The sequence below is a fragment of the Nyctereutes procyonoides genome, unplaced genomic scaffold (genome assembly GCF_905146905.1).
Source record: "Nyctereutes procyonoides isolate TBG_1078 unplaced genomic scaffold, NYPRO_anot_genome, whole genome shotgun sequence".
NCBI lineage: Eukaryota > Metazoa > Chordata > Mammalia > Carnivora > Canidae > Nyctereutes > Nyctereutes procyonoides.
In genome coordinates this window covers 50669883-50690035 of record NW_026575142.1, presented here as the reverse complement: position 1 = coordinate 50690035, position 20153 = coordinate 50669883, and the positions used below count along the sequence as shown (strand labels likewise).

The 20153-nt window shown below is 49.0% G+C and overlaps 1 protein-coding gene across 6 annotated transcripts in view; it reads right to left on the bottom strand.

Annotated features, from left to right (window-relative positions):
• Positions 1-346: 346 nt before the first annotated feature.
• ST6GAL1 (ST6 beta-galactoside alpha-2,6-sialyltransferase 1) overlaps positions 347-20153 on the bottom strand; it is a 122139-nt gene continuing 102332 nt past the window's right edge. For all 6 annotated transcript variants that reach the window (XM_055308218.1, XM_055308219.1, XM_055308220.1 and 3 more), the window contains 3 exons: positions 6430-6528; positions 5177-5351; positions 347-2644 (listed from right to left, as the gene is read on the bottom strand). In XM_055308218.1, coding sequence (XP_055164193.1) covers positions 2403-2644; positions 5177-5351; positions 6430-6528 — 516 coding nt within the window. In that variant the 3' untranslated portion in view covers positions 347-2402. The remainder of the gene's footprint in view (positions 2645-5176; positions 5352-6429; positions 6529-20153) is intronic.

The following is a 20153-nucleotide window of genomic DNA, read 5'->3' as shown; positions in this document are numbered from 1 at the left end:
TTCCTCTCACTGTTTATGATTCAAAGATTGCAATGAGTGCATCGAAAGAGAACCTAAAGCAAGCTGAGAATTCCTGGGCGCACAGAGGTGGAGAAGACTCCCTCTACACAGCAGGAAGCAGCCCAAATGCTCTGCCTATTCCCAAGCCAAAAGACCAGAGCTGCAAGGAGGGAGCAGGAGGAGGAGGGACACTTCTGCACTTGCACCCCTGCTGCCTTGGATGGCTTCCTGGGTGCTCCAGCCAGGGCAGTTGTCGTCTCCCAGTAGCATAGTTAATTCCCTGATGATGGGATTCCCTCTCTGGCTTCCCTCAAAGCAAGGTCCCGCCCAGGTGTGAGCTTGGAGCAGGTTCTTACTGGAGGAAGGAGGGAGAGAGGCAAAGAAGCCACTATGTACTAAGCACCTGCTATGTGCCAAGTACAGACCCGGGGCAGGTGTTTCATGTAACCTTAACAACAACCCTGTGAGGTCGGCTCATTACCTCCATTTAGCAAATGTGGAAACAGAGCCTCAGGAGAATTAGCCCATGGTGGCATGGCTAGTAAACAGGGGAACATCAATTTGAAAACCCAGGGCTTCTCTCTCCAGGACTCCTTCTGCTGCCCATATAACCCAAGGGTCTGGCAGCATGAGAGCACTCCAGTTCCCAGACTGCTTGTCTAGAACTCAAGCTGAAGAGGCCCTTGAGCACATGGAGCCAGGAGTCCACAAGCCTGGGTCTAGGAGCCCTGACTCTACAGCATTACTTTGTAACCCTGAGTGAGTCCTTTACCTTCTCCTCACCAGGGCCAGACCAGTCCAGTGTGGTTCTTCACCTGGGAAGGGGGTAGCAAAACTCCCCAGGAAGCTTATTTGCACACCACGGTGGGAGGGGCTCTATCTGGAGACTCTGACGTTGCCCCTCGCCGGAGAGGTGGAGGGCATAGCCGTCTGATAAACCGTTATCTCTAAGGTTGTGTCTTTTTTTAAGATTTTTTTTAAATTTATTTGAGACAGAGAGCGAGAGAGAGAGGCAGAGACACAGGCAGAGGGAGAAGCAGGCTCCATGCAGGGAGCCCGATGTGGGACTCGATCCCGGGTCTCCAGGATCACGCCCTGGACTGAAGGTGGCACTAAACCGCTGAGCCACCCGGGCTGCCCTAAGGTTCTGACTTCTGAGAGCAACTTTAAATTCTAGGGAACCACATCCCTAACTCCCTGAGACACATTCTGCAAAAAAGCCCATGAAGGTCAAAGAAATCATCCAATCGGGATGCTTTTAAAGTACAAAATGCCTAAAAGTAATTTGAGAGAGGGAAACAATCTACTGTTTTAAAGGGGAAAAACAAGGTGGCAGGCAGGAGGGGGTGGGGCAGGCATTGACAGGGAAGCAGCAGACACGGTGTGCACGGTGTGCGAACCCAGCTGCAGCGAAGGGTCAGGCCAGGCCGAGCGTGGACAAGTCAGGTTTTTGGCATTTGGCTTGCCAGGTGTCTGCCATGGGGCTGTACTCAGCGGGAGTGGTTTCCTTAAAAAATAACTTGAGCCTTGAAGTTTGGGCAGACCTTAGAGAATAAACATGGGCAGTAAAGGCAGAAGGGAAAACACAACTCAAATGACTCAAACATCTGCTTGACGTGTTTCTCCACTTCCTCTAAAAGCTCCTCCACCGCGCAGCTCAGCGAAGCCCTCTCCGACCACAGTCACGGCAAATGCGTGGCCCCTCTGAGCACGAGAGCGGACAGCATGGAGTCGGCCTCGCCACGAACGCCCTGAGCACTGAGCACACTGAATCCTCCCTGTCTCTCTCCCACTGAACTGTGGACAGCTGGAGGATGGAGACCGTGCCCTTCTGTGCCTCTCTTCTCCATATGGAGAAGATGTGGGTTCACCAAGACCCTCTGCTCAGAAGCACCCAGGCTAAGGACCCACCAAACCAGCCAGAGAGATAGGAATGCCACCTCTCCCAGGGGCATGGGCTTTGGGAGGAACTTTGTTCTGGAGGAATCAACATGTTTCCTATGCCCAGTACCACTCATTGGCCCCCAGAGCCACCTTATACTGGGCCCAATCATAATTTGGGAGAATTTCTTTAAAATGTGACATCGGTGTAAAGGTGCAGGTTTGAAGCAATGGAGAGTGCTGGTTTGTGAAAATAAGGAGAAAACAGCCCAGTTTTGGCAGCCCTGGTGGTATGGAAAGAATGCTAGGTGTGTGTGTACATGGGTGTGGCAGGCGGCTTTGGGCTCGCACACCTCTGCAGCTACGGGGCAGGCTGGACCTGGCTGCTTGCTGTTGGGACTCCTACAGCCTGAGGTTCTCGCTCACAGAAGGCCCACAGTGCGGGCCGCAATTGTTTAGGAGCGTGATCTGCCCAGACTTGGTGGAGAATGGCGAGGGGGACCTGACCAGGGAGCCCATGCTCAGCAGCGAATCCTCCGGAAGCCAGGCAGTGTAGCTTTTCCCAGCAGGTAGATGTCCTCGTCTGTGCCCTGGTTGAGGTGCTTCACCAGATTCTTCTCGAAGAGGAGTGGGTGGTAGGCGCCCATCGTGCAGGCACTGTCAAAGAACTTCTGGTAGTAGTAGCACACATCAGTCTTACGCTTGGATGGGAGGAACTCGTAAATATCCACCTGGTCACACAGTGTCATCATGATGATGATACCTGAAGAGGAGAGCAGAGGTAAGTCCTGCCCGACAACCCACTCCGGCACCCTAGAGGTCTGCCCCGTGAGTCCAGCAGCTCAGAAACCCAAACCTGGGGAGATGTCAATCTAGAGTTTCTGTTGACAATTCTGATTCCCAGCCCGAGCTCTGCCAGTAAGCCAGTCCAGCAGGCTTCCTCAGGGTGCAGACTGCTGAGTTTATGACCTGTGAGTCCCTTGCACCCACGTCAGGGGCTGGGCAGGGCAGCCTCTCCCTAAACACTAGAGGACTGAAGTGCTCCGTTCATCAGTCACTGAGTGTATTGGTGTGAACATGAAGAGGGAGGACAAGAGGACAGAGGAGACAGTACCATCACACGTAGATAGTACTTTCTAGCACTTGTGTATCCAGCGGGAGCCTCGCAGGTGGCGCTGACTGGGGGGAGTTGTTTCTTAACGGTACTTCAGAGAAAGAGTGTGGGTGGGGAGGCTGTCCTTCCCTCAGCTGCCAGGGGGTGGTGGGAACAGGAGCTTGCGTGGCCCATATTGATGGGCTCCGTTCATTCCGACAGGAGATAGAGCGGAAGGGGTGAGGCCAGGTTGGTGCTCTCAGGGAGGTGGCACAGAACACTGTGCTGGAGACACAACCCAATGAGAGGCAGGAGACTCCTGCCACACCCACGCTCGTCCCCACCTGGCTCAAGTGTCTCATGCAGGACACATCTCTCCCTGGGCCTCAGGGTCTCCATCTGCCCCGAGGGGTGATCCAACCACTTCTCCTACCACACAGGTTGTTGCTAGCATACAGTGAGATCATGGCTCTCAGACCCCTCTAACAACCCCTTCTGACCCCTTAGGATGAAGCAGTTCTTACTAATAGCCAAACTGTGAACTGCTAGCAGCAACTGTGTTCCAGAGGAATCAGATATGGGAAAAGCCCTCTCTGGCTGCCCCTGGTCCAGTGGGGGAGAAAAGATACTTCTGCAACCAAGCTGGGGAACCAAGCTGCAACCAAGCGCAACAGAAGTGGCTTCTGGAAATTATGGGAGGGAGCACCTCCTATGGGTCTCAAGTAAATCTCCTGGCAGCAGTGGTATGGGGCCCGGTAGGGGCCATGACCAGGAGGGATGGATAGAGGGCAGGGCTGGCAGTGGAGGGGACTGCATGGATAAACGCCAGCCACTGGGGCGATGGGAGAGTGTTCCCCAGATGCTTTTCCAACTATTCCTGCTCATAAGGTCTCCCAGAAGAGCCCCAAATGCATACATACAGAAGTTGAAGAAAAAGGTATGAAGATATGGTCCTGAGATGGCCCCCATCCCTTTCTCCAAGGAGTGCCTGTGACATTGAACACTCAGTTGTTCATGAGCTCAGAGGACAGTTCCCACAGGGCTACCCTGTGCTGCACCCAGAAGAACCCATCAAACTAAGAGACTCTTAAAGACAGAGAACTGAGGGTTGCTGGAGGGGAGGTGGGCAGGGGAAGGGCTGGAAGGGTGGTGGGGATTAGGAGGGCACTGGTGATGAGGAGCACGGGGGCTTGTATGTAAGTGATGAATCACTGAATTCTACTCCCGATATTATACCGTGTATTAACTAACTAAACTAAATAAAGTTTTGAGGAAAAAAATGTAAAAAAAAAAAAAAAAAAAAGAATGCTTCAGTCTCACGTCCCACCCTGAGGGAGTCTGCATTCCAGGAGAGCAAGCACATCACACAGGGTGGGGTCCTGGAGCCATCTGGAGGAGAAGAGCCATCCTGGGGGGGTGGGGGCAGAGGAAAGAGCTGCCCTTCCATGTGTCTAAGAAGAAAGTCTGAAGCCCTCATTTAGGACCCTCTGGCCTCAGACCGCAGCCCACCTACACCAGCTCCCTTAGCTCCATTCACGACCCTCAAACCCCATAAAGCTTTGCCTCTCATTCTTCTTCTCAGGGCCATGACTAGGGTACTCACCGGGTTAAGGCCGGTTTTTAAAATTTTGAATAAAATATTATTGATTCTTGTTTGTCCTCGGATTCCAGTATGGCTCAGCATAACATGATCACTGATCCTGTCCTTATTTAAAATGTTGATATTTCACTCAGCTTAAAATCTTACATTAATTGTGATTTTTAAAAGATATCGTATGCATAGTATTTACCCCGTCACTGAATTTTTTGGTGCCCCCTTAAATTGGGAGGCCAATGCCTGCCTCCCCTCCTCTTCCAAATCCCAGTGCTGCTCTTCCTGTTTTCCTGCGCCCTCCCCACACCAAATCCACCCCTCACCTGGGCCTGGCCCAATGCTACTCCTTCACCAAGCTCGCTGACAGAAGGGGTGCTCCCTCCTGGCTTTCTGACCCCTGATTGAACTCCCCCACCAAACACCCTAAAGAAGAAGGATTCTCTCTTATTGGTCTCTGGATCTTACCTAGAACTTGGCACAGCCTACACATACAGCAATTGTTTGGTAAGCAAAGAATTGGATGAATGAATGAATGAATGAATGAGATCTCATTTTCTAATCTTTTCTAGAAACAAACATGAGAGGTCTCTCCCCAAATACGGACTCACCGAGCATTCCGGAGGATGGGGGGTTGGGCTGGATCTCCTCTGGGGAGACTTCTTGAATGATGTCCCATAGCTCCCAAGGCATCTGGGGCTTGAGAATGTAAAAAGGCTGGTCGGGATGCAGCTTGCGATAGCTCTTATAGTTCTCAAAGAAGCTGTAGTCGGGGCTCTGGTACCACTGAAAGGGAAGGAGAGGGTCTTCTCAAGAAGAGGGATGTGCCTCAGAGCCCCTTCCTTGGAGCAGACTCCAGACTTCTCCACATCACAGCTCTCACTTGACAGCACAGCAGACCCAGCACACAGCCGGTGCTCACAGGGAGTTTTGAGCTTGGCCACCCTGGCACAGCCTCAGACTTCAGGATCATGATCTGGGAATGCCATCAGGGCCCAAAGGGGCCCTTGGCACCATCTAATCCCACTTCTTATTTTTAAAGGGGCAAGAACTGGGGCACAGCTTGCCACATCTGTGGGCCCAGAGCCCCTGTCCTGCCCCAGGCAAACTTCAGTTCTAAGTGAGACCAGAGCAAGGCTGTGGAGGCTGAGGTGGCGAGGGCACCGGGGACGGATGACCAGAGCCGTCAGCTCCCAGGGGGTCTGACTTCAGAATCCAGTGTCCCCAGGACAGCAGCCTCCGGCCTTGCGCCCTGACACCGTTGTCCTGTGGCACTGCGGCACCTAGGGAGAGGCTGGTTGACACGCCCGATGGACAGCAAGCGTGCCACTCTGGAGGAGCTGCAGAGCAAGGGGGCCTGAGACTCCCAACCCCGAAACAGAGCCCTCCACTTGGTAAACAAAGTCCTGGGCCAGGCAACTTCCCCTCTCCATACTCTAGTCTCCTCACCTGTACAAGGGACACAGCCATGCCCCTATCTACTTCCCTCTGTTGTTATGAGTGAAATGGGAAGAATTCGGGAAAGCGGAATGGTGATTCTGTCCCAGGAATGTGTAATCACTGTCTACTCCTGCTGATCCGCACCCGAAATGACTGTACTGGACGGCCCCACCCGACAGTGAGAAATCCAGCCACCCCGACTCCTGACCCGCGCCAGAGTTAAGAGAGAAACACGGCCCTGTGGGGCCAAGCACAGCAGCGAGGCTGCAGGACAGGAATACTTCTGCGCTGCTCGTCCGGGTGACGAAGGAGCCAGTCTTCAGGGCTGGCCCAGGTCAGCCGTGACTTTCAAAACCCAGGAACTTGGGAGCATCTCTAGGCAAACAGAAGACTCAATCTCTCTTTCCCACGGACGCCCACCTACCTTTGGGATATCTGAATGGTAAACAGACGGGTCCCACACAATTAGGATTCCTTCGTTGTACAGACTGTCCTTGAGGAAGCGCCCTTCGGTGGTGACCAGCTGCAAGGAAGAAACAGACCAACTGTCACCTGGATGCTGACATGTAAACGCTTGGCTTGTAGTACTGACTGGCAGGTCACAAGCACCACCGGAGGCCCCAGGGCCCATGAGGCTTCTGTCTTGGTGTAGCACTTAATTTCAGTGATTTGTGAGATCAGCCATTGGACGTTCACCTTCAAAAGCACACATGCCCCAGGTGGAAACTGAGAGGAACAAGTGGCAGAAATCAAATCAAGAGCTGCCCTGAAACGAAGAGCAAGAATCACCACAATCCCTCCGCACCCCGGCCGCTCAACATCACGAGGCGGAGAGCTAATCAGTGTCACTGTAATAACCCAAGAATGACTACAGGAAGGTGTCAACCCAGAGAGCAGCAACTTGCCACGAGCCTCTGAAGTCATTCAGCTACCTCGTCCCCCCCACCCCCAAAGGTAAGAACGGCCTGGAAGCCTGAAGACTACAATCCCACTTCCTCAGTATATCTTTGAGATAAGAACTATTAGCGGTGGGCCCACCTTGGCTGGGTTCTACTGGGTGCTAAGGAGTCCCCAGGGAGGGGTGGCTCAGTCAGTTAAGCGTCTGCCTTTGGCTCAGGTTATGATCTCAGGGTCCTGGGACTGGATCCTGCATCAGGTTCCCTGCGTCTCTGTCTCCCTCTGCCTCCCGCTCCCCTTGCTTGTGCACTCTCTCTCTCTCTCTCTTAAATAAAATCTTTATGGGGATCCCTGGGTGGCTCAGCGATTTGGCGCCTGCCTTTGGCCCAGGGCGCGGTCCTGGAGTCCCGGGATCGAGTCCTCAGTCAGGCTCCTAGCATGGAGCCTGATTCTCCCTCTGCCTATGTCTCTGCCCCTCTCTCTATGTCTATCATGAATAAATAAATAAAATCTTTAAAATAAATAAATAAAATCTTTCAAAAAAAAAAAAAAGGAGTCCCCAGGGGGTTTACAGGGTGCCAGCGTGAGTCTGGCCATGAGGTGAGTGAGTGTTCAGGGACAAATCATAGTGGACCAAGCCAGGGGAGTGGGGAGTGAGGAGACAGAGGATGTCCCAGCTGTGACATGTGGCAGAGACTGCTAGGTATCACCCAATATCCATTCATTCTTTCTTCCTTGGAAACAAACATTTCTGTTTACCTCAACACATGGCCACCTATAATAAAGATGACCTGAAATAAAAATTTCCCAACTTCTCTTACAGCTAAGTCTGGCCCCGTGATAAAATTCTGGCCAAGGGTATGTGAGCAGGTGTGACTTCCAGAAAGTGTCCTAGAGGCAAATTCATGCCTTTCTTTGTTCATTCCTCCTTCCTGCCAGCTGAGAGTGGATGTGATGGCTGGAGCTGGAGCAGTCATCTTGGACCATGAAGCTGAAGTCCCATGACTGAAGGGCAAATGCACAAGGTAGCAGGAGCCTGGGTTCCTGACACACTGGAACACCATAGCAGTTCTGGAATGTCCACCTTTGGCCTCCTTTTACATGACATAGAAATACATTTTTATCTTGTTAACCTAGTGTTGAGGGGTGGGCAGCGTGTTCCTGTCACTAACAGACAAACCTAATTCTACTCACTACCATGAGGAGCTTATCTGTGAATACGGAGGTTGTCCAGTGCAGCTAGGATACAGGGGGAGAGCTAGAAGGTATTAGAAAAACATAGGCAGGGCCACGCCTATGTGGGTTTCTTCAGTAGATTATGGAACTGGTGAAGGCTTTTCAGTGAGAAGGATGTAAATTGACTAGTATTCTGGAGTCTCAAGAGTTTGAGAGAAGGGGAGACCAGGTTTCAGCCAAAAAAAATGATGGGGAAGGACAAGGAGCTACAACTTGCAGCTGGAGACTTGTAGACTCACTGTGTGCTGAGAGTAAAGGAAAGCAGTTCAAGGGGACTCCTAAACCTCAGGACGTTTCCTACAATGAGAATGTGGAAAGAACAGCAACTGGTATGTGCCAGGGGTGGGTGAGGTGGGGGTCTGAAGTTCAAGGATGAGGCAGTTGGCCTCAAGTCCCACTGGATCTAGGAATGTCTTCTGACTTTAAGTGCAGTCCTGTGTCCCTGGGGAGCATTGTAACCCCCGGCATAGGCATGCAGTGCTGTGGTCCAAAGGTGGGCCAGGCATCCCGGCAGGCGGGGCTTTGCAAGGCAGACACCATGGAGCTGGCAACAGGGAGGCCCAGGGAGCAGGCGGGCGACCTCCCACTATTCTATACTTTGGGGACAGAATTCCACAACTTCATTCCTATTCCCACCCCACTCCGCCCCCCTCGGAGCGGCTGGTATATTGAGAGCCCAAGTCTTTCCCTGAGCCCCGCTTCGTTCTCTGCCATCAGCCAGGTGATGCAGGTGCGCTCAGGAGGATAGAGACGCCTGGGATTCTTAAAACGTCTCCTGCTCCTCCCAGTAATCTCTGCACAAGGAGGAGGCCACTGGCAGCCGGTTCTGGCATCCTAAGGCTTTCCTGGGATCTGGGCCTTCGCGGGCCTCAAGTCCCAAGGGAGCTGCTCAAAAGTCTCTTCTCCTTTACCACAAAGGCGAACAACGATAGCAACGGATGCCATCTGGTGCCGTTCATCCCAAGCCACGTACCTCCATACACTGTCTCAGTTCATCTTCGCAACAGCCCCAGGAGGTAATTATTATTAAGACGCTCGTTTTATAAATAAGGAGATAAAGTGAGAGACGCCAAGAAACTCGCCCCAGCTTACAGCTAGTAGCAGGGGGTCTGGACGGGAGCCCTGCTGCCTGGCTCCAGGGTCCGCCCTGCTGACCGACCCGCACTGCCTCCCGCAAGGGCGGGGGGGGGGGGGCGGTCGGCGCGGGGTTTGGGAGGAGACAGACACGGCGCGAGAATGTTGCTTCCTCTGAGTCGTAGCAAGTCAAAGCTGGAAGATCCGCGAGGGGCTGGACCTAATCCGTCAAGTTTAGATGGGTAAACTGAGGTCCAGAGAGCAGAGAGACCTGTGGGCGAGCAGGGTACAAAGCCAGAAAGGGAGCCGAGAGGCTCCCCCCCCCCCGTGCGCATGCGCATAAGGAGCACCCTGGCGCTGCGGCCTCGGTCCTCACGCGCATGCGCACGCTGAGGGACCCACCCCCCCGCTCCCTCCAGCTGCTGCGCGGGGAAGCATTAAACAAGAAACTGAGAAGAGAGGAAGGTAAGGGCTCGTTTTCCAGAGCAGGAGCAGAGGTGACGGCAGCCAGGCCCCGGGCGGGGACGGGGAGCGACTGGCAAGCACCCTGCAAGTGGAAACGGACCTGGCCCTGACCTGCCCGCGCGCATTCTGGCGGCCCTAACGTGACGTTGAGAGATGTCCCCCTACCCGAGGGGCCTCCGCGCAGCTCGGGGAGACGGGCAGTGCTCCGGGGCCGAGGAGGGCCATTTCCCCTCGCGGGGCTCAGGTGTGGGGGGACCAGCCGGGGCACCAGCCGTGCCAGGAGCATCTCAGCCAGCCAAGGCGCTGGGGACAGAATGTGCATCTTCTCAGGTGCCCCTGCCCTTAGCCTGGTGCAGAGTCCGACTGGGGTCCGGGATCCCAGGAGCCTCGTGACGAGGGTCATGAGTCATCGCCACAGCAACAGAGCCCCCAGGGACACCTGCCAGGAAAAGGCCACGCAGGGAGATGGAGAGGTGCTATTATGGAAACCTGTTTATTTTTATTTTTTTTAAAGATTTTATTTATTTATTCACGAGAGACACACAGAGAGAGAGAGAGGCAGAGACACAGGCAGAGGGAGAAGCAGGTTCCATGCAGGGAGCCCGACATGGGACTCGATCCCGGGTCTCCAGGATCACACCCCAGGCTACAGGCGGTGCTAAACCGCTGTGCCACCAGGGCTGCCCATGGAAACCTGTTTAAAGTCATCTCTCCAGTCACAAAGTAAGAAATGCTCACTGCAGAAAGTGAGAGAAGAATACCCACGACTGCATAGGAGTAAGAAAACAACAGACAATATCTGTATGAATATATTGGCCTTTTTTCTCCCCAAATCTTTTTTCCCCTCAGTTATAGACTGAACTGCATCTTCCCGCCCCCCACCAAAATTCTTATGTTGAAACCCTAACCCCCGATGTGACTATATTGGAGATGGGGCCTTCAAGGAGATAATTAAGGTTTAATGAGGTCACAAGGACGGGTCCTTCATCTGATAAGACTGATATCCTTATAAGAAAACGAAGAGACCCTAAAGATCTCTCTCTCTCTCTCTCTCCACATGTGCACCGAGGAAAGGCCACGTGAAGAGGCAGAGAGGTGGCCCTCCACAAGCCACGAAGAGAGCCCGTATCAGAGACCAAGCTTTATGGCACCCTGATCTTGTACCTCTGACCTCCAGAATTGTGAGAAAATAAATCTCTGTTGTACAAGCACTCCCATCTGTGGTATTTTGATGGCAGGCCTAGGACACTGATAGACCCTGTGTGTGTGTGTGTGTGTGTGTGTGTGTGTGTGTGTATGTGTGTGTGTGTAGATACTGATATCTTAACTATAGAGTCTAGACCTTACTGTCTTGTTAAACTCCTACAACAAAGTCCATGTCTTCTTAATCCTCCCTCACAGTATTTCTCAGCCCCAAACAGGGTCTGAAAAGGAAGCTGTCAGAGGCCATATAACTGGCCCAGGATCGCACAGCTAAGAAAGGCTGGAGCTAGGGTACAAATTAAGGACTGTCTCATCTTTTCCCACTGTACCAGACAACCTTCATTCAAGACAGTAAAAAGTCTGTGCTCCAGCTACCAAACTGGCAACTTTGCCAGAGTTACAGAAGTAGTCAGCACTCCGGGAAGACACACCGAGCGGTGGTAGAGGCCCTGAGCAGACACGAAAACTGAAGGCCTGACCATGGTAAACTGGACCTGGACAAGAAGCAGGTGCTCTCACAGAGAGAAGGGCACCTCAAGTGGAAGGCCACCGCAAACCCCAAATCAGAGGTGCCTGTAATTCCCCCTGGCATCCCAGAAAGTCATCAAAAGAATCAGCAAGTATAAGAAGAATTGATGTTGGAAAGTACTTCACTGTCCAAGCTGAAGAGGTTACAAGAATAAAGCTACAAAATTCAGCCACAAAGGACTACTATGCCACTATAACAAAGGAGGAGGAAAATTTCTACAAGCTAATGGAGTGATTTCGAGAAGACACTCGGAGAGAAGCAGTGTAAAAGAGCACACAGAGCCCACTGCACTATCTTCTGTGTAACAGCCACGGGGACTTCAGAAACCCTATACACCTGTTTGTCTTGACAAACACAAATGTAGAAGGACACATCTGAACACAGTACAGTTGGCTGCCAACAAAGGGTGGGGGTAGAGCAGGGTGGGAGGAATGTTATAGGGGTGGTTAACACTTCTCTGTAGCTTTTCGGATAGTTTTGAATTTGGAGAGCATGTTAATATTGTGCATGATTTAAAAAGAAGGAAAAGAAAACCCCAAAACTGAAACAAAATGGATACAACAGAATTTCAAATGAATTCGACAATTGCAATGAAGAGAAACACTTCGGAGGGAGGAATCCAGGTGACTTAGGTATAAGATACATCATGTGACTGTGTGACCCCAGGCTTGGGCAGCATGTGGAGGAAAACTGCAAATCCATCCTGAACTCCCTCTGGTAGATTCGGAGTACGGAGAGATGTGCAAAGTAATTTTCAAACTATCTTAGGGGTATTACCAATGCGAGCAAATAAATAAATGGGCACATGTGTTAGATGCAGGATCCTCACTGTGAAAGAAGGGGAAATGCAAATATAGAATGCGGAAGGCAAGGGATACTTTATGTGGATAGACTGAATTCAGTCGGGGTCTATCATTTCTAAAACAGGCATATCTGCGTGAACATGCATGTGTCTATGCAGATGTGTCGATGCACACACACAGGTCCGTATATGCCAGTAAATACATGAATCTGTGTATACATGTACTATTTCCTAGTTCTTCGTGCTATAAGAGCCAAGAAGCAAAGATACTTCAGTAGGCATGAACCACCTAGCACCCAGATCTTGGTTTCTAATATCAATGTTTACTTAAAAGAGCCAAGATTCCTTGGAAAAAATGACATATTCCAGAGCTAAGGTAGGTTAGTATGAGGAAATAAAACTTTCCTCAATATCTCAGTGCTCCTGCTACACGCCCTAGACGCCTATACTCTTCTATACCATCAGAATGAACTCTATACCTATTTGTCTAATTAGTTGGTCTGCTCTGGTTCAAAACATAATTAAATCTCTTATCTCCCCAAGAAGGCAAATGGTTATAGCTCAGACGATATATCTAGGTTAATACAGAGATATGCTAAGAGGCCAGGAAGCCTGGTGCAAGAGGAAAGAGGTCCAGGAACTTATAGACGTCTCTGGTTTCACATCTGAGCCGGTTTATATTCTAAAGGACTGGATTAAGAAGGGTTCCCTTTGAGGGAGGGGATAGCTACCTCCTGCCTCTTACAAGTGGTGTGTTAGAGAGAGGGGAGAACCACCCACTTTTTGTCCCTTGCCTATGAAGTACCTTGCTAGTCATGTAGGACAACTGATGTGGCTCTCATTGCATTGCCCTAGAAGTCAGAGCTTGAGCAAGGAAGAACTAGTACGTTCATTATCTGTTGCAAAGTATTAGATCAGAAATCTATCTCTGATCCAGAATACACGTGTATATATACATTCAGCATAAAACTAATAAAGATGAAACATTTAAAACACAACAGATGGGATCCCTGGGTGGCACAGCGGTTTGGCGCCTGCCTTTGGCCCAGGGCGCGATCTGGAGACTCCAGATCGAATCCCGCGTCGGGCTCCCGGTGCATGGAGCCTGCTTCTCCCTCTGCCTGTGTCTCTGCCCCCCCCCCTCTCTCTGTGTGTGCGTGACTATCATAAAATAAATAAAAGTTAAAAAAAAAGATTAAAACACAACAGATAAGTACAAAATTAATTGGACTACCTTGTTATGCCAGAAGATACCGAACTTAAAAAAAAAAAAAAAAACTAACTAAGGAGGGCATGCATGTCACAGGGAAATAGGGGCCAGCTTCAAGGAACTCCCACTGGCCAAATCTAAGACTATTTGAACGCCAAAGTAATTCAGAACAATGATGAATTACAAACCACCAGAAAAGAGGAATCCATGAGTTCTTACCAATCATAAATAGAGAAAGGAGAGGAGAGAGGGAGAAGATACATGGAGGAGGAGAAGGGAGGGCTCTCACTCACAGTAGAATTCCAAGTGCCAACCTAATGATGCAGAACAGAGAGAGCTATAGTTAGAAGACTACCATTTTGCAAGCATCAAAGGAAAGACTGGTTCAGGCAAAAGTGAGCCAGGAATGCTAAATATAGGAGGAAATTTTGATGAGGAGAAGAATAGTGGCACAGTGTTAAAGTGTTCAGCCATTGACTGTAAGGGAAAGTTAATAGCTACACAGTGGAGAAATCAGACAATACCTTATCCAGGTGATCAGAATTAAAATCAGCTGAAGGGCAGATAGACTTTGGATGCCTCCTGGTGTGATGCTCTTAGGAGGACCCAACATCATGTGTGTGCTTTTCCAGCCAGGAATGTATGAACCGAATCTAAGATAGAGAAGGCATTGGAAAAACCTCAAATAATTTATTGTTTTGAAGAAGGACTTCATTCTTCAAAAATGTCAGTGCCTTAAACGAAGAAGAAAGGCTATGGAAATATTCCAGACGAAAGGAGACTGAAGAGGCACAATAACTAAATGCACTACCAGGTCATGGACAGGATCCTGTACCAAAATAAATTAATATATGCCATAAAAGACAGTATTAAGTCAATCAGCAAACAAACCTATCTGGAACTCAGATTAAAGTGTATTATCAGTGTAAACATAAAAAGTTGATAACTGTGCTTTGACTGCATAAAACAATACTCTCGTTCTTAGGAAACAAGGCCTAAGGTGGTGTATTAACTTAGTCCATTCAGGAACTACTATAATAAAATACCAGAAGCTGAGTGCCTTAAAGAGCAGACATTTAGTTCTCGTAGTTCCAGAGGCTGGGAAGTCCAAGGTCAAGGTACCAGCATATCTGGTTCCCCAGTGGGAGCCCACCTCCTGGCTTGCAGATGGCTGCCTTCTCCACGTCCTCATGTAGTAGAGATTTCTCTCTTCTTCTGAGGGCATTAATCCCATCATAGAGGCCCCACCCTCAAGACTTCTTTTTCATCTGGTCATCTTCCAAAGGCCCCATAGCCAAGCACCATTGCACTGGAGGTTAGGGCTTCAACATATAAATCCAGGAGAGACACATTCAGTCTAGAACACTCTGCCCCTGGATCCTCCAAAATCACATCCTTCTCACATGCAAAATAGATGAATTCCACCACCCAACCTCCTAGATGTCTCAATTCATTCCTACACCAACTCTAAAGTCTGAAGTCTCATGTGAATATTATGCAAATCAGATAAGGGTGAGACAGTTCATCCTGAAGCAAAACTCTTGCCCAGCTGTGAACCTATGAAACAAGAAAAGTCATGTACAAAGTACAGTGGTGGGATGGCACAGGATAGAGATTCCCATTCCAAAAGGGAGAAATCAGAAGGAAAAAAGAGGTGACAAGTCCCAAGAAAGTCCAAAACCTAGCAAAGGAAATACCACTAGATGTTAAGGCTTGAGAAGAACCCTCTTTGGTTCAGTGCTGTGCCCTACAGACCCACCAGGGCAGCGGTCCCATCTGTGTGGCTCTGCCAGGCCACAATCACACACCCAGGGCTCTGAGCAGCTACCATCTGGCCTATTAAAACCAAGGCTTCCCTCCCACCTTTGAAACCAAGGATGCAGTCTTGATGATTTCTGCATCACCTTTGGGATCATGCTTTTCCTTTCATGAAGAACAATGCCCATTCGCAGCCCAAGAATATAGTTCTGGCTCGTAGGACCTAAGAGGCCCACAGCCTTCCTCCACTTTGTCCCGTCTCCTTCAGCTCAAGCTGGCAGAGTTTCTGCTGTGGTGGCTGAGTAGGTCTGTGGTTCACACCCTTGCTGATCTCCTTATCAAATGGTTTTGGGGCCACCCCTTCATTTTCTCTTCAGAACAATTTTTTCTTTTTCTTTCTTTTGCCATACAGATATGCCAAGAATTTTCCAAACCTTTAAGCTCTGTTTCATTTTTGCTAAACAATTCCTTTTTTAATTCATTTCTGTCTTCTCAGATTTCACTAAATGAAGTCAGGGGAAACCAAGCCAGTCCTTCAACACTTTGCTTGGAAATCACCTCAAGTAAATCATTCAATTTCTTTGCTCACAAGCTCTACCTTCCACAAAACACTAGAACTCAGTTCAGCCAAAATCTCTGCCACTTTCTAACAAGGATCACTCTTTCTCCATTGTTCGAGAACATGTTCCTTATTTCCACCTGAGACCTCACCAGAAGGGCCTCTGTTATCTGTATTTCCTCCAACATTCTGTTTGTGATTATTTACATCTTCTTTTAAAAGATGGAAACTCTCTCTCCCGCCCTCCTCTCCTCTTTTTGAACCCTCACCAGAATTTCCCTTAGTATCTATATTTCTAGCATGCCCTTCAAAACTCCTCCAGCTTCTACCAATTACCCAGTTCCAGAGCCACTCCACATTGTTAGGTTTTTGTAATAGCAAAATTCTACCTCTCGGCACCAAAAACTCTTAGCTCAGGCTGCTATGACAAAACACCATAGACTGGGGGGCTTAAACAACAGACATTTACTTCTCATGGTTCTGGATGATGGGAAGTCCAAGGTCAAGGTGCTAGTAGATTTGGTTCTTAGTGAGGATGCTCGTCTTGACTTGTAAATGGCCGGCTTCCTCACGTGGCAGACATATTATGGCGGGGGTGCGGGCCCATGCTCAAGACCCCATCTAAATAGATTTGTCTCCCAAAGACCCCATTTCCAGATATAATCACACTGAAGATTAGAGCTTCACTATATGAATGGGGGAGGGCATAAACTTTCTGCCCACACCAAGTATTTAGGGATTGATGTCTACAATATATACAACTTCCTCTCAAATGAAAAAATATTACAAAGAATGAACAGAGCAGATGATACAGCAATGAGGTAAAACAAAGAAATAGTGAGTGCCTCTGGATAAACAGCATACAGGCATTCTTCCTATTAGACATATTATTGCAACTTTTTTGCAAGTTTTAAAGTACTTCCAAATAACAAGTTCAAAAAAAATTTTTTAAGAACTTAGAGAAGTTTGGAGGCAGTCCATTGAGTGAGCAGAAGGTTCTCTAGACTATGCTTCATTCAACAAATATTTATTGCATGCCTACCACGTATTGGGCACTGGTCCTGGTACTTGGGTATATAGTGAACAAAACAGACAAACACATCTCCTCTCAGAGACAGAACATCATGGTGGGAGAGCCAGGCAACAGGTGAGATGGGTAACTCCAAGGAGGGAGTGAGAGGTGTGGACTTGGAAGGTTCCATAAGAGAGCCAGTGAGGAGTCTGACCCAGCTATGAGGAGGCCTTCATCCTGTCCAGGCCTGCCATTACCTTCTGTGTTGTGCAGGCCACCTTCTCTTCCCGGGCCTGGGTCATCTTGTTTGGAAAATGAAATGACCCAGTAAGACCCTGAGCTCCACAAGGGCAGGGAGTATGTCTGTCTGTTTTACTGCTATTGTGGGCTGCTCAATTCCAGTTCCCTTCACAGAGGCTGGCACAGGGCAGGTGATCAAATAAGAACTTCTGGAATGAATTCATGGCTCATTGATCTTCAAAGTCCTTTTAAGCTCTGTGAATTCCAATACTGCTTGAATCACCCCAAAGGATGTCTCCTATCACATCAGATATCACATCATTTTCTACAGACATTAAAAGGATAATGAGGGAAATACAGTAAATCTTTTACAAGAGGATAATGAGGTAATATTATGAACAACTTTATGCCAATAAATTCAATAACTTAGAAGAAATGAACAAATTTCTTGAAAGATACAAACTTCCAAAGGTTAGTCAAGAAGGAACAGGTAACATGAATAGCCCTAAATCTTTTCCTTTTTTTTTTTTTAAGATTATATTTATTTATTTGACAGAGAGAGTGAGAGAACACAAGCGGGGGGGAGGCAGGCAGAAGGTGAAGCAGGCTCCCTGCTGAGCAAGGAGCCTGATGTGGGGCTCGATCCCAGGACCCCAGGATCAGGATCTGAGCTGAACCCAGACGCTTAACTAACTGAGCCACTCAGAAGCCCCGAATAGCCCTAAATCTATTAAAGAAATTGAGTTTATAGCTAAAAACTTCCCACAAGGTAAATTAGGCTTTACTGGCAAACTCTACAACATGCAAAAAAAAAAAAAAAAAAAGAAAGAAAGAAAAATACCAACTCTACACAAACTCTTCCAGAACACTGGCAAACAAACTTCGATCCAAATCCCTCCTCTATCACATCTTTTCTGCCCTCCCCTGAGCAATTCACTCAGACTCTTTGAACCTAGGTATCCTCACATAAAATAGTGGTTGGTGATCATGCTTCACAGCACTGATCCCAAGATCAAGTGAGATAAGATATGTATGGGCCTCAGAAGTGGCACCAGCTGTGGTCTCAGGCTAAGCCTCAGTAAGTGATCTGGGAATGTCCCGGTTGAAGTCCAATCAGGACGCCCTGTTGCCACGTACGACATAGGCTTTCTCTCCCTAACCTGGAAGAGGGCTTCTTAGGCAAACCTACCACAGCTTTAAAGGAAATCTTCGCAGGATGGAGACTTACCGCTCCACTAACCACCTGGAAGAAATGCCTAAGGAGGGGCAGCCTCCCAAATCAAAGAGAATTCCAGGGCTCCTCCAAGCTCCCTCTTCTTGATCGCTGCCCCTACAGATCTGGAAATCATACCCATTCTCTCTGAAGTCACAGTCTCCAGCCCCAAAGTGGCCAGGATGGCCTGGAAATCCTGCTCCATTCCTCTGTCTGGCTCCTTCCTCTGCTCGCTTCAGGCCTTCTTTGCTCAAACCTCCTCTACTGAAACCTCACTTCCCCTCAGTCTCCTTACAAAAAAAAAACAAAAAACAAAAAACAAAAACAAACAACAACTTCCCTTTCTCTACATCCTACTTTTTTGGAGAAAATAGCAGCCCTTTCATCCTTCCACTCCAAATGACCTCTTGCTACATCTTTCCTAGCCTTCTTCTCTTCTGACTCCCTCCTGTGGGGGGCTTGATTCTCAGCTGGGCTTTGGATCAATCCCTCTACCCCATCACTTAGGTATTATCCCCTCTTTTTAGTATATTCAGTTTCTCCCTCCATCATTTGGTTTCTCCTCATTGACCTAAAAGAAAATTATGGTGGTAAAATATACCTACCATAAAATGTACCATTTCCACCATTTTTAAGTGTACCGCTCAGTGGCATTAAGTGCATCCATGCTGTCATACAACCATTACACCATCCGTCTCTAGAACTTCTTCATTGTCCCAAAACAAAACTTTCTACCTATTAAACAATAATTCCTCGCCACCCCCAGAAACCACCATTCTACACTCTGTCTTTATGAATCTGATGACTCTGGGAAGCTGATGTAAGTGCACCCACACAGCACATGCTCTCTTGTGACTGTCTTCCCAGTGACTTGTAAACTTACTCAGTTCTCTCCAATCTAAAAAAAAAAAGAAAAAAGAAAAGAAAAGAAACTGGTGCTGGAACTCTCGACTCTCTAGGACTCCCTGCCCTGCTTCTCTTCTGCCCTACAGAGCTAGCCTTCCTGAAAGAACTGTCCACATTGGCCTTCCCCACTCACTCCTGACCCTAGGCTCCAGTTGGCATCTGGCTTCCCTGCTCTCCCAAACAGCTGCTGACGAAGGTCACCAGTGGCCTCCCTTTGGCCAGAGAGAAAACAATGCTTTCCAGGCCTCACCTCAGTGGGCCTTGGCATCATTGGACATTGCTGATTACCCTCTCTTTTTGTTTTCATTACCCAAAGCCCCTGCAAAGAACTTCTGTCTACACCCTGTCCCTCATGCTTTCATTTGGCCCCACGGTTTCTTTTTTTTTTTTTTTTGGCCCCACTGTTTCATTGCCTCACATATAAAAATGACTGGCAAAGGGACACCTGTGGCTCGGTGGTTGAGCATCTGCCTTTGCCTCAGGGTGTGATCCCGGGGTCCTGGAATCGAGTCCCACATCAGGCTCCCCCCCAGGCAGCCTGCTTCTCCCTCTGCCTGTGTCTCTGCCTCTCTCTCTCTGCATCTCTTATGAATAAGTAAATAAAATCTTTAAAAAAAAAAAAAAGGCAAATTCTCACCTCCAGCCCAGAGGTCACCATTGAGCTCCAACCCCCTCTGTACAGCTTCCTACTTGACATCTCTTCACAGGTCTCTATGAGGCAGCTCAGATTAACCCCATCCAGAACCACAGTTTTTAATCCTACCCTCCTCTCTGACCCTAGCCCACACAACCCAAAATGTCTTCAAGCACTTGCAATCCCAGTGACTTCCAGCCGGCCAACAACACGAGCCAGAAATCCAGTAGCACCTGCAGCCCCTCTCCCTTCACCCCCCGCTGCTGACCCACATGCCAATCCATCTCAAATCCATTCCATTCCATTCTCATGCTTACCCTCATTTCTCCTCTGCAGCAACTGTTAGCATTGCCCTGCAAGAGCCTCCTAACTGTGTCTCCATGCACCGCAGGGCTCTGATCAGATGGATG